The sequence below is a fragment of the Chiloscyllium punctatum genome, chromosome 35 (assembly GCF_047496795.1).
Source record: "Chiloscyllium punctatum isolate Juve2018m chromosome 35, sChiPun1.3, whole genome shotgun sequence".
Lineage (NCBI taxonomy): Eukaryota > Metazoa > Chordata > Chondrichthyes > Orectolobiformes > Hemiscylliidae > Chiloscyllium > Chiloscyllium punctatum.
The window spans coordinates 30,041,008-30,052,886 of record NC_092773.1 but is presented as its reverse complement, the minus strand read 5'-3'; the positions used below and the strand labels follow the sequence as shown (position 1 = coordinate 30,052,886).

General features: G+C 53.1%; 1 protein-coding gene across 6 annotated transcripts in view; it reads right to left on the bottom strand.

Moving 5' to 3' along the window:
* The window catches only part of LOC140459801 (stAR-related lipid transfer protein 7, mitochondrial-like), a 38,469-nt gene that overhangs the window by 2,340 nt on the left and 24,250 nt on the right, over nucleotides 1-11,879 (bottom strand). For all 6 annotated transcript variants that reach the window (XM_072554331.1, XM_072554328.1, XM_072554327.1 and 3 more), the window contains 6 exons: nucleotides 8,344-8,525; nucleotides 8,064-8,113; nucleotides 7,272-7,382; nucleotides 5,603-5,685; nucleotides 5,319-5,418; nucleotides 752-836 (listed from right to left, as the gene is read on the bottom strand). In XM_072554331.1, coding sequence (XP_072410432.1) covers nucleotides 752-836; nucleotides 5,319-5,418; nucleotides 5,603-5,685; nucleotides 7,272-7,382; nucleotides 8,064-8,113; nucleotides 8,344-8,525 — 611 coding nt within the window. The remainder of the gene's footprint in view (nucleotides 1-751; nucleotides 837-5,318; nucleotides 5,419-5,602; nucleotides 5,686-7,271; nucleotides 7,383-8,063; nucleotides 8,114-8,343; nucleotides 8,526-11,879) is intronic.

Below are 11,879 nucleotides of genomic sequence, written 5' to 3'. Positions count from 1 at the left end.
ATTGGCCATGCTAAATTACCCATAGTACTCAGATGTGCAGTTTAGGGTGGATTGGCCGTGGTAAATTACCCATAGTGCTCAGAGATGTGAAGGTTAGGGTGGATTGGTCATGCTAAATTAACCATAGTGCTCAGGGATGTGAAGGTTAGGGTGGATTGGCCGTGCTAAATTACCCATAGAGCTCAGGGATGTGTAGGTTAGGGTGGATTGGCCATGCTAAATTAACCATAGTGCTCAGGGATGTGCAGGTTAGGGTGGATTGGCCTTGCTAATTACCCATAGTGCTCAGGGATGTGCAGGTTAGGGTGGATTGGCCGTGCTAAATTACCCATAGTGCTCAGGGACGTGCAGGTTAGGTGCATTAATCAGGGGTAATGGGTCTGGGTAGGATACTCTTCAGAGGGGTGGTGTAGACTTGTTGAACCGAAGGGCCTGTTTCCACATCGGAGGCGATTCCAATTCGAATTTGAATTCAAGCACAAAGGGTTTTGTTGTTGGGCAGTCTACCAGCAAATGGATGGAGGACAGCACCCCCCCCCCCCAACAACCCTCCAAAATCTCATGACGAAAGAGAGAGTAGACAGACGCGACCTTGACTGTGAGACAGTGTGGTCAACACCCCGCTGGCATGACGCCCACTGACCATCACCCACTCCCCTCCACCCCCCAGAGACAGCTCTCCCGCGCGTGGGGAGGAAACGGGGCTTCTCCAGGAATGGGTGACCCGCGGCCGGCCGGCCGGTCAGCTTACCGCTGGACACCATCCAACTGACGCAATAGCGAGGGAACACTGTCTGGGGGTCGTCGCTGTAGGTGAGCAGGTAGTCAAAGCCGTTCTGAAAGACAAGAGACCAACCCGGGGGGGGTAAAACAGTGAATGCTGCCTCATTCCAGTTAAAACCAGCTCGATGTGAACGCAGCTTTCGGCCCAACCCGCCCATACGCGGCTCGATCGGCCCCACCCGCTCCTATTCCACAGTGAGCAGCTCACCCTCAGTCTGGTTCCTCCAGCGGCAGACCTTACCTTTCAAAAGGGATCGTGTCGATTTTTTTTTAAACACAGATGCACCACCACACGTAGGAAACATTCCACCCGGACGCAACACGGCTTGGGTACGGGAACCGGATCAGAAGGAAGACCGTAAGGGAGTTCAGTCAGCTCTGCAGACCACCCACTGACTTGGTCCATCCTTCCTATGGCCTCGGAGATCCCTCCCACGCCGATTACACTCTCTTCCATCAGGCCAGGAATTACAAAGTTGGAAATCACGTGCCAACAGATTCGACAAGAGCTTCTTCCCTGTTGTTATAGAGTCACGGAGATGTACAGCACAGAAACAGACCCTTCGGTCCAACCCGTCTATGCTGACCCAGATATCCCAACCCAATCTAGTCCCACCTGCCAGCACCCGGCCCATATCCCTCCAAACCCTTCCTATTCATATACCCATCCAAATGCCTCTTAAATGTTGCAATTATACCAGCCTCCACCACTTCCTCTGGCAGCTCGTTCTATACACGTACCACCCTCTGTGTGAAAAAGTTGCCCCTTAGGTCTCTTTTATATCTTTCCCCTCTCACCCTAAACCTATGCCCCCTAGTTCTGGACTCCCCCACCCCAGGGAAAAGACTTTGCCTCTTTACCCTATCCATGCCCTTCATAATTTTGTAAACCTCTATAAGGTCACCCCTCAGCCTCCGACACTCCAGGGAAAACAGCCCCAGCCTGTTCAGCCTCTCCCTTGTAGCTCAAATCCTCTAACCCTGGCAACATCCTTGTAAATCTTTTCTGAATCCTTTCAAGTTTCACAACATCTTTCCAATAGGAAGGAGACCAGAATTGCACGCAATATTCCAACAGTGGCCTAACCAATGTCCTGAACAACCACAACATGACCTCCCAACTCCTGTAATCAACACTCTGACCAATAAAGGAAAGCATACCAAATGCCTTCTTCACTATCCTATCTACCTGTGACTCCACTTTCAAGGAGCTATGAACCTGCTCTCCAAGGTCTCTTTGTTCAGCAACACTCCCTAGGACCTTACCATTAAGTGTATAAGTCCTGCTAAGATTTGCTTTCTCAAAATGCAGCACCTCACATTTATCTGAATTAAACTCCATCTGCCACTTCTCAGCCCATTGGCCCATCTGGTCCAGATCCTGTTATAATCTGAGGTAACCCTCTTCGCTGTCCACTACACCTCCAATTTTGGGGTCATCTGCAAACTTACTAACTATACCTCTTATGCTCACATCCAAATCATTTATGTAAATGACAAAAAGTAGAGGACCCAACACTGATCCTTGTGGCACTCCACTGGTCACAGGCCTCCAGTCTGAAAAACAACCCTCCCCCACCACCCTCTGTCTCCTACCTTTGAGCCAGTTCTGTATCCAAATGGCTAGTTCTCTGTATATTCCGTGAGATCTAACCTTGCTAACCAGTCTCCCATGGGGAACCTTGTCGAACCCTCTCAGACTTATGAACGGGACCATATGTTGGTTAAGAGTTGGTCTTTCTCTGCACCTTCTCTGTGGCTGTAATCTTGCATTCTGTGACACTGACGTACTGATGTGTGGTAAGATTTGCCCGGACAGCAATACGTTTCAGTGTGTTGTGGTAAACGTGACAACGGTAAATCAAACCGAAAGGAGTTTCGGGTTTCCTGCCGCAAACCCAAAACCGGACAGGGCACTCGAGACATCCCACCAGCCTCTGGGTCAAAGTTTCCCCTCGTCTCTTCCTCAGTTCTTCTCCCAGTCACGCTAGCTCGGTTTTCCTGGTAATTGCCCACTCTGCGAGGGGATACAGATCTCCCAAGCTCCTCGTGGTACCACAGACCTTGATTAAGTCACCTCGGGTCGAACAAAGTCGAAAAAAAAAGTGTGGGGGTTGGAAAAGCCCTTCACCAGGAATGGGGATCGCGAACGACGAAGGGCTTATGCCCGAAACGTCGACTCTCCAGTTTCCTCAGACGCTGCCCGACCTGCTGTGCTTTCCCAGCGTCAGGTTTTGACTCTGATCTCTGCCAGCCGCAGTCCTGTCTTTCTCCTGGTCGAGCCTCTCTGATCTGTCCTCATTGTAATTCCCCAAGCCTGCCAATGTTCCTGCCTTTGCCCTCTCTCCTTGCAGCACCAATGCCGTCCTTTCAGTCACGTGGGGGGGCCAGACAGAACCGCTACCCCTTTCATTGTTCAGCTTCGACCTTCAGTGGGGAGTTTGTCGAATGCTTTCCTGAAGTCCACAGAAACAACATTTCCCTTTCCACCTCTGCACGGAGGTCTGTCAGGTTTGACCTACCCATCACGAATCCACACTGGCTCTCACTCGTTACCCGCGCATTTTCAAAAGGTGCTCTGTTTGATTTTAGACTCCATTTGCCCCAACCTCAGATATTAGGCTGACTGATCCGGCCTTCCCTGGTTTTCCGTTTCTTAAAAAAGGAGGGCAGTGACACTTTCCAGCCCGGAGGGATGCCAGGGAACTCCGAAGGACTACGGGATGGCATAGTGGCTCAGTGATCAGCACTGCTGCCTCACGGCGCCAGGGACCCAGGTTCGATTCCAGCCTCGGGTGACTGTCTGTGTGGAGTTTGCACATTCTCCCTGTGTCTGCAAGGGTTTGCTCCGGTCTCCTCCCACAGTCCAAAAATGTGCAGGTTAGGGTGAATTGGCCGTGCTAAATTACCCATAGTGCTGAGGGAGGTGCAGGTTAGGGTGAATTGGCCATGCTAAATTACCCATAGTGCTGAGGGATGTGCAGGTTAGGGTGAATTGGCCGTGCTAAATTACCCATAGTGTTCAGGGATGTGCAGGTTAGATACATTAGTCACGAGGTCATTTCCTGGAATGGCAGGACTATCTTATGTTGAAAGATTGGAGCGACTGGGCTTGTATACCCTTGAGTTTAGAAGACTGAGAGGGGATCTGATTGAGACGTATAAGGTTATTAAAGGATTGGACACTCTGGAGGCAGGAAACATGTTTCCACTGATGAGTGAGTCCCGAACCAGAGGACACAGCTTAAAAAAAAGGGGTAGGCCATTTAGGACAGAGATGAGGAGAAACTTCTTCATGCAGAGTGTGGTGGGTGTGTGGAACGTTCTGCCCCAGAGGGCAGTGGAGGCCCAGTCTCTGGATTGGTTTAAGAAAGAGTTGGATAGAGCTCTCGAGGATATTGGAGATAAGGCAGGAACAGGATACTGATTGAGGATGATCAGCCATGATCATATTGAATGGTGGTGCAGGCTCGAAGGGCAGAATGGCCTACTCCTGCACCTATTGTCTATAAATGTAGAGTACTAGGGTAGGGGGGGAAATGGGTCTGGGTGGGTTAGTCTTTGGAGGGTTGGTGTGGACTTGTTGGGCTGAAGGGTCTGTTTCCACACTGTAGGGAATCTGAGTTGGGGTGTCCACGGTGTGTGAGTCCCTCCACCCTTTAAGACTTTCGGATGGAAGCCATCAGGCCCTGGGGGATTTGACCCTCTTCAATTCCATTAACCTCCCTGTTACCCACGCTTTACTTCCATTAATTTTACTCCTCGGTCTTCGGGCAAGTCATCCTCCTTTTCCACTCCACATGTGGAGGTGAGCCAATTATATCCCGTGTCAGCCACTTAGACAGAACACAATCCCTACAGTGTGGAAACAGGCCCTTCGGCCCAACACGTCCACATCAACCCACCGAAGAGTAACCCACCCAGACCCATTCCCTTACCTGACATTTACCCCTGACTAGTGCACCTAACCCACACATCCCTGAGCACTATGGGTAATTTACCATGGCCAATCCACCCTAACCTGCACATCCCTGAGCACTATGGGTAATTTAGCACGGCCAATCCACCCTAACCTGCACATCCCTGAGCACTATGGTAATTTAGCATGGCCAATCCACCCTAACCTGCACATCCCTGAGCACTATGGGTAATTTAGCATGGCCAATCCACCCTAACCTGCACATCCCTGAACACTATGGGTAATTTAGCATGGCCAATCCACCCTAACCTGCACATCCCTGAACACGAAGGGTAATTTAGCATGGCCAATCCACCCTAACCTGCACATCCCTGAGCACTATGGGTAATTTAAACATGGCCAACCCACTCTAAGCTGCACATCTTTGGTCTATGGGAGGAAACCCATGCAGACATGGAGAGATTGTGCAAACACCACACACAGTTGCCCAGAGGCTGGAATCGAGCCTGGGTCCCTGGCGTCGTGAGGCAGCGGTGCTGACCACAGAGCCCCCATGCCACCCAATACAGAAGGGCGCAACGTCTCAGCCAGCCACCCTGCGCCCACGCCACCTTACCTCGTCGAATGACCGGTGGGGCTTGATCACCATCTGCGACTGGTAAGCGGTCACCCGCACGTAGCTGGAGCTCTCTGGGACATCTGGGTGCTCGACGGCCCTGGGTGTGGATGGAGAAAGATAAACACCTTCGCCTTCTGAGACGGGGGGCAGACAACTGAAGCTCCAACCCGATCGGCCCTTCGCCCAGACTGCCAGGCAGACGGGGGAAACACATCCTGACCCTCAAAACGGGGGAAAATGGGGGAAACGGGGAGAGAAATGAAAAGCCGTCACATCCTCACCTTGACACCAACACCATCAGATTGTGTTTCTGGTCCACGTGGTACCGTCGGATGTACAGATAGTCCCTCGAGTAAAGGGGATACTGGAAGCAGAGACAAACAGGATGTAAAAAGCTCTCCCTGGGTCTGTTCCCTTTACATCGACCGCTGGAACCCAGGACACGCCCAGCTTTCTCTCTCGCGCTGGCCTTAATCACCAAGCGTAAGGATTGCTGGATAATCCAAATCAGCAAAAACTCTGACAGACACCCACCTTTCTACCCCCCCCCCCCACCGAAACGTCCATTCTCCTGCTCCTCAGATGCTGCCTGACCTGCTGCGCTTTTCCAGCAACACACGCCCTGACGCATCTTTCCCACTGTGAGCTTTACGTAAGCTAAGTGTTCCTTAGCTGGTTTCAGACATTTCACGAGACTCCTCTGAGATAATGTAGAGCAGCACAGATCAACATCCTGGGGGGTTACCATTGACCAGAAACTGAACTGGACCAGCCCCATATAAACACAGCGGTTACAAGAGCAGCTCAGAGGCTGGGAATCCTGCAGCGAGTCACTCCCCTCCTGACTCCCCCCAAAGCCTGTCCCCACCATCAACAAGGCCCAAGTCAGGAGGGGGTGAGGAAATACTCCCCTCTTGCCCTGGATTGGGGGGGGGGGCAGCTCCAACAACCCTCGAGAAGCTCGACACTATCCAGGGACAAAGCAGCCCCCCCACTCGATTGTCCCCACAACCACAAACCCCCCACTCCCTCCACCCCCCCTGACGCTCAGTAGCAGCAGTGGGTACCATCTACAAGACACACTGCAGCAACTCCCCAAGGCTCCTCAGACAGCACCTTCCAAACCCCACGGCCACTTCCATCGGGAAGGACAAGGGGCAGCAGGTACATGGGAACACCACCCCCCTGCACGTTCCCCTCTGAGCCCCTCACCGTCCACGACTCGGAAATATATCGGCCGTCCCTTCAGTGTCGCTGGGTCAGAATCCTGGGACTCCCTCCCTCAGGGCGCTGTGTGGGAGGGTCCCTACACCACATGCGGTTCAAGACGGCCGCTCACCCCCACCTTCTCAAGGGGGCAGTTAGGGAGGGAACAGGGGGCAGTAAATGCAGGGCCCAGGCAGCAGCGCCCACATCTCATGAATGCATAAATAAAAAGAGCAGGTTAGGGAGGTGTGGGGTGTATGTGTGTGTGTCTGTCTGGGTCTATGTGGGTGTCATCAATGTGGTTGGGGGGGGGGGGGGGGGCGTGGTGAGAGACAGAGACAGCGAGCGAGCGCGAGAGCATGTTTGTATCAGGGTGGGGGTGTTGTCTGTACAGGGATTTAGGGAGTGTGTGTGCGTCTGTATGGGGTGGGAGGAGTGTGTGTGGGTGTGTTAGGGAGAGTGGGTGGGGGATTGTTGGTCAGAATGGGGGGGTGGGAGAGAGAGAGAGTGGAAGTGCCAAATGAGGGGGTTCTCGGTCTCAGGTTGTAAAGTCTGAGCGGTTGGCTTTAGCGAGCTGTGAACCAATGCCAACTTGGGATTGGCAGGAATGTGTCAACATTGCCCGGTGTGTGGGGGGGGGGGGGGTAGCAGATCCTTGGGGAGTGTGGCGGGGCTTGTGGGAGAATGGCAGTACGCCCCCGCGGGGAGGGGGCAGAAGAGGAATGGAGCCGCGGGCTACGTTACCGGGAAATGTGTGACCCAGTGGACAATCTCCGACCCAGACAGATCGTCCCGCTCGATGACCTCCAGCTTGATGACCAGCTCGTCCCATTTCTTCCTGTACTCCGTGTCGAGCTGAGGAAGAGAGAGAGAGTGAGCGACACAGGGCGAGAGCGACAGAGTGAGTGAGTGAGTGTGAGAGGGAGAAATGGTGAGTCAGGTGGCACACCCACCAGGGACGGAGGGTGGGATGGGTCTGTCAGTGGCGGGGAGGGGAAGGAAGGTGGACGTGAGTCCGGGGGGGGGGGGGGGAAGAAGAGTAGGGGTGAGCTCTCGACCAGGGCACCACAGGTGACCCATGCCAAGGTGGGAATGGGGGCCCCAAGGGTCACCGATGTCAAGGGTCAGCGTTAGATCTCCAGCAAACGATGCCAGGCAGCCGGACGAGAGCGCATGACGATGGGGTAACTGCCGGAGGTTATCGGTGGTTGGGGGTTGGGCAGGGGAGCAGCAGGTCGTGTCGGGGCCTGGAGGCCTCTCGGTCCCCCCCACCCCCCGCCCCAGAGCAGGTCGGGGAGGTGGGGAAAAGGAGTCAACAAACCATGCCTGGGAGGTCTGGACTCTCTCGCGTTCGGCCAGGAAGGGGAGAAAGTGCACTTTTGTGCTTTAAGGGGCTGTGTTCACGAGGCGGTCACCGTGAGCGGGGAAAGTGAGATGCAGTCAGACACACGCTGCAGACCAGAACCTTCCGGCTCTGGCACAGGGTTAACGCGCCAGGCCCAAGCGCCGCACACGCGTCCGATTCCAAAACCGTACCTGCACATTGAAGAACTGCCGTGGGGTGACATCTGTGTACGTCCCGAACACTGTGGGGGGGTGGGGGGAGAGGGAGGGAACAATAAGGAACAAGAGAATTAAGACACGCCAACGAGAAGGTCACCCGCACCCGGGGGTAAAGCTCGACTGGCACTGCAATCTGTGCCCTCCACCCACCGACGCTCTGTGCGAACACGGCAGATATCCCCTCACCCCGCCGTCTACCGCTAGCCCGATGCTATCCAGCCTCAGGCCACAGGGAGGCGCTGGTCGCTCTTACCTCGGTACTGGTACAGGTGGCTGCCCGGAATGGGTCTGCGCCAGAGCCGGAAGTTGGGTCTCTCCATCACCAGCTGCCAGCCGGTGTCCTGCTGCTGCCGCCGTTGCTCGCAGTCCGCCCGCTCCTGGCTCCGGGCTTTCTCCACAACCGGGGCCTCCAGATTTCGGAAGTCGCTCAGGCACCTGCGATGGGGGGGGGGGGGGCAGCGGAGGAAGTAGTAGGAGGAGGAGGAGAAGGCGGTCAGAGAGAAAGGAGGCCTTTAGACATCGAGAAACAGCGACCGAGTCCGAAAGGTGCCGGGATTAATCCTTAGCCGACCGAACCCCTCTGCTCCAGCCATGTCCAAACCAGCAGTCAACCGTCTGGCTCCCTCCAGAAAAAAAAAAGGGAGCATATGCCTCTCTCCAACCCCACCCCCCCGCCTCCAGTGAGCTAGCCGCCTTGTGTTCCCTCCCTCAATGAAACCAAGTGTGACGATGCTGAGCTTTAAGAGGTGTGTTTAGTCCTGGTTTCTTTCAGAGAGAGAGATTGGAGGACAGGTATCAAGTAGTTTGTGAGAAGAGAAACAACGCGTAAGGCCTTGGCTGTGTTTTTTTTAAAAACAAGGCTGAAACAACACAAGCAGCCTGAACGGGCGTGGTCACGCTGCTTCGCCCTGAACCAGGGAGTTTTCAATTTCACGTTTTCAGCAGCTGTTGGGCTCCTGAAGAAATGGAAACCATTTCTCCACCCCCCCCATCCCCCCACTCTCTCGATTACATCCAAAAGCTGGAGATCCTTTTCCAAGGGTGCTGGGTCATGTGCAAGACAAAAATCGGTTTCCTGAATCAGCCTTGTGCCACAGGGTCTGTGTAGGGGGATGACACTTTATTGGAACAGTCGGGGTTCTGCGGCAAAATAGTGAAATATTCTGTCAAGTCCAGTCAAGTCTACAGTTCAGTTATTCCAGATTCCTTTTTCTCTGGTATTTTAACTGTAGTGGGTATTGTTTAACATTGAATATGTTGACTAGTCATAGAGCTATACAGCACAGAAACAGACCTTTCGGCCCAACCCATCCATGCCGACCAGATATCCCAACCTAATCTAGTTCCATTTGCCAGCACCTGGCCCATATCCCTCCAAATCCTTCCTATTCATATCCCCATCCAAATGCCTTTTAAATGTTGCAATCATACCAGCCTCCACCACATCCTCTGGCAACTCATTCCATACACGTACCACCCTCTGTGTGAAAAAGTTGCCCCTTAGGTCTCTTTTATATCTTTCCCCACTCACCTCAAACCTACATCTTCTAGCTTTGGATTCCCTCACTTCGGGAAAAGACCTCTGCTATTCACCCTGTCCATGCCAACTGCATTGGGAATACACTGTTTCACATTTACCTCTGAAATTAAAAACGGATAGGGTCTATGCTAACTCCTTAAGATATTTTGAGGGGGTGTGGGCTCACCCAGAACACAAAGGTACACCCTCGCGCCGGTCAGCAACTATCCAACTGGAGGAGGCCTTACTCTTACCTCGCCCACTCAAAGATTCCCAGTCTGGGCTCACTGGGTGAAGGGTCACAAGTCGGAACACCCCTTCCCCCACTCCGGCTGCTCTCTCTCTCTGTATCCACCCTTGGACAGGGAGGCCAATTATAGAAACACAACTGCAAACAGAGATCAGCGAACAGGGAACAAAACCTGGGAATGACACAGTACAAGAGGACTCCACCCCTAAACCACACCTGATCATCGGTCAGGTGAGCACCGGGGACGTAGCTCACTAACAGCTCAAGCTAAGATGGTCAAGAGAGATTTATTTAAGAGGAACAAGTTTACACAGAAGCCAAAACTAAAAAAAAAAGAGACAAATGACCAACCGCACATTTTCATCGACACCGCTTTGAAACAATAATGTTTCCCAGACTGATCACAGGTAAGACGCGGATTGAGGTCTTTAGGCTGGTGTCGGGCCGGTGAACTGTCAAACCCAGCAGAGTTGCCTTTCTTTGATACACTGTAAATAAATCTCTCCCCCTCTCCCCCCACCACCCCAAACTAGAGAGACAGAGTCTGGATGAACCGTAATGCTCAAACCCTATAGGGTGCATCTCTCAGCTTCCTGCCTGGCCTTGCCAACTCTTGTTAGCTGCTGGGCATTCAGAAACCACATTGCCAAAAAAAAATAGAAATATTGCGAGGCTGTCTTTCTCCCCACAGCAGAGACGACTTGAAAACCGATCCAGCTATTGTATTGTATTGTAACACAAAAAGAAACTGTGCAAAAATGCGACAGAGTCCCCAGTTCCGTCATAGGAGGAAGCGGGAACTGTCTGTCCGCAAAACCTTCCTGAACAATGGAACCACAAACGAGTCGGTATTGGTCTCCCAGGAACTGGAGGCCGAGGGTGCGGAGAGGAACCATGGCAGGGAAACAGGAAGAGAGAACAAGCAGAGGCACTCCTCTCTGCCCCCTCACTGTTCTCTGTCTCCCCTCCAACTTCACCGTTCAGGCAGGCTTTGTCCTTTCCCTCTACTTATCCACAAACAGCACACGCCAAAGCTAAATATTGTGTTTCTATTTTCAGGCTGTTGTCTCAGGTCACCTTGGGACACCAGCTTCCCCTCAGCCTCCTCCATAACCTTCCAGTTGGCTCAGTGGATCGTTCGAGCCGCTATCCCTCTCGCCCACATCCAGCGACAAGGCGCAGAACGTACTCTGGGTGGGGTTTTTTTCAAAGCCCATCACCGAGGGTGGCTCAGAGCTGGTCAGGTCTGAAAGGACATAGCTGCTAGACTGGTTCTGCGGCAGGGAGGGAGGGAGGGAACCAACAAGAGGGGAAAACCCACTTGACCTCATTCTTACCGACCTGCAGACGTAGCTGCCCGTGACAGTATTGGTAAGAGAGACCTCCGCACAGCCCTGGTGGGGACAAAGTCCCGCCTTCACATTGAGAATAATCTCCATTTTGTGGTGGTGCTAAATTCAGAAATACCTCACAGCTCAAGACTGGGCGTCGCGGAGGCACGGGGGGGGGGGGGGGGGGGGGGGAGATCCTGACAATGGGCAATGAATTCTGGTCTCGCCTGCACTCCAGAAACCTCTTGAAAAGAAAAAGGCTTTCAGAGCTTATCTGACTCAAGAGCTGGAAATCGGTCAAGTCAGTGTCGGTTGCTCAGCGTCAGAAGACGGGAATGTTTTGTGCCTGAACCCGTTGTTCTAATCGGTCGATGGCTGCTCAAGGACACATAGCTGGATCTGCCTCTCTGTCTCGGAGACCATTTCCCAAGGAGAAAACAAATCAGTCTTGGGCAATACCCAGCGTCTAGTATGGTGTGTGCACACGCTCGCACGCGCATCTGTGTCGAGTGAGATGGGGAGAGAGCGCGATCAAGAGCAAGGTATTATGAAGTAGTGAACTGGAAGGCAGGAAGCTAGGATTTATTTGTAAAAAAAGAACGACAGAGAAAGGGTGAGCGTGTGGGACTTCCAAGAGGCAAAGTGCTTTTCTAAGCTTTGAGACTTACATAGAGAAATGTGCCTGTGGG